Source organism: Perkinsus marinus (genome assembly GCF_000006405.1).
Source record: "Perkinsus marinus ATCC 50983 genomic scaffold scf_1104296976136, whole genome shotgun sequence".
In the NCBI taxonomy this organism is placed as follows: domain Eukaryota; phylum Perkinsozoa; order Perkinsida; family Perkinsidae; genus Perkinsus; species Perkinsus marinus.
The window spans coordinates 1-2222 of NW_003200500.1; the positions used below are offsets into that span (position 1 = coordinate 1).

Here is a 2222-nt window from a genome sequence, read left to right on the forward strand (position 1 = left end):
AATGCGTCCTTACCGGTAAAATTGCTCAGACAAGGCACCCTATGAAATAGACCCCTGAAGATGTGTTCTTTCCACTATGACTCAACCCATCAATGCATTGACCCTCAACATTAATACGCGACCCCACCATGCATCTCTCACTGTGAATCACCATTAATGAGATGCCCCAGCTTGGCATACAACTTCTCGAGCTCCTGCGTTGCACCTGGAAGTCTATAATTTACATAATCTACACAAACGCTCAGTCTTCGAGTTTCCGGATTGTATCACCACAGTAACGATCCCACCTTCCAGAGCCACATCCTCTTTCCTCTCGCTCTTGTCTATGTTGTCGATCAGCACCGCCGGGTTCACTTTGCCTGAAACTCCTATCATATTACACTACGTCGCATCGATGACCGACCTTCATTTCCTCCCTCCTGTACAAGGGACGATGTAGCAGTGCTTATATCGTCAACATCCATCATGCCAGGCTCGACCAAATGCAGCTGAACGGCTATTAATGGCTTCTTATGTTCATGTTGAGATCTCCTTTGTAAGAACGATTTGGGCTGGTCTGAGAGGACACGAGTGAAGTTGATATCCCAACACTACGTGATGATCACCTTTCTGAATCACCTGTGGCTTGGTCATGCTCGGGTGTCTGAAAGAATGATCTCTGCTGCCAAGCCGTTAATGGACCATCAAGGCAATCCTAACATTCATCAAACCATAATAGACTTACCCGATCCCTGTCACCAGTACTATGCAAACAAACTGGACGAATGATGTGCGGAAGATTTGGAACATAGTGTTATCAAAGTAATAGCTGATGAGAAAAGATTTCAGAAGAGGCTTTACTACTACAACAACAACTACAGTGAATTCTACAATACTGCAGTATCAGTCTGTCATCATAATCATTATTCTGTTAACATCCCATACATTAGGAGAAATAACTCGAGACTCGGAAGTCCATGTTTCTCTCGCGAGGGTGTATTTCTGCTGTTACACTGTGTTTGAATATGTGACAACTAATGGGGAATATCATCAGATGATCCCAGCCACTTCAAATTGACGAACCCAATTCTACTAAGCTCGCACAGTTAAGCATGTGAACATCATAACAAAATGGTCAAACCGGACAACGCATAGCAATCATGAATAACTTGGCAACGATCATATCGTCCAAAAGGACCCATCATGCTGTCATCAAATCCCCGTCGCGGAGAGGTTCATGCCCAAGTTCGACATCTGTCTCGTTATAATGCGACGCCAAACCATCGGACGTGCCATCTGAGCTGCGAGTGGAATCGCATTCAGTTCATAGCTCCTCGGTAAGCCTTGACCTGAGGAAACTTCAAACTCCGCAACACGCAGCTCGAATAATTCTCACCGGGGCAACTACTTCCAGGTCGGCTTCTTCCCATCGTTCGTGGCCTTTCTAGTCGCCTCCTGGGAAAATTATCGTTTTACGAAGAGTCAGAATCACAAGGGAGTCTCGAAACTCTGCAAATTAAATTCCTTGTTAACAGCAACATCGTTCGAAATTTCATCCCTAAACACTAGTGTGACTTGAAACTTGAACAATGCCAACCGAGATGACCCCATGGTCGCAAGTCAAGTTGCGTCATACTGCTGACCTACACCGTCAGTAGCTCTCATGTTAATACATCAGTGTTGGAGTATATGTTTTTCCCTCGGGAGCTTCCTCACCAATAATATAGTTTAACGTACGAATTCGCATCGAATTGTACGAAAAGCAACAAGAATTTCCATATTGTCGCCAACACAAATAGTCGACCAGGTGCATATTTTCCTACACTGATCTCAACCTGGATGCCTCCCATAATAGAAGGTCTAATGGCGTCTCTTATCTACTGCTAAGGTATAACATCCCTTGCTTTCATATTGATTACAGTACGTGTGGTTATTGAGTTACAGTTCATTCCAGTTTGAATGAAATTACTATGGTCGGCCAATACCCACCTAGATGCAGCAGTAGCCAACCGACTGCTCCCTGCAGTCGATCTTCCATTTCTCACATCATCGCACTGCAAAGACTTCCTCCATAAAATACAAACTGGCTTATACCCACTTTCCTCCCTGCATATGGCGTCTTCAACACGCCTGGTCCCGTCGTTCGACACCACGAAGAATGTATTTCTAAAAGTTCCCAAGTGACCATATCTTCAAACACTTAGTTCACCGCGGGCAATGCACAGACGAGCACGTATCTCTAT

General features: G+C 44.7%; 1 protein-coding gene across 1 annotated transcript; it reads right to left on the minus strand.

Moving 5' to 3' along the window:
- Window positions 1–137: 137 nt before the first annotated feature.
- On the minus strand, window positions 138–789 carry Pmar_PMAR004976 (hypothetical protein; the record flags this gene model as incomplete). Its single annotated transcript, XM_002764799.1, has 5 exons — window positions 138–229; window positions 288–359; window positions 404–556; window positions 606–643; window positions 725–789. 5 exons carry the CDS (start codon window positions 787–789, stop codon window positions 138–140), a joined length of 420 nt encoding a protein of 139 aa, XP_002764845.1.
- Window positions 790–2222: the final 1433 nt, after the last annotated feature.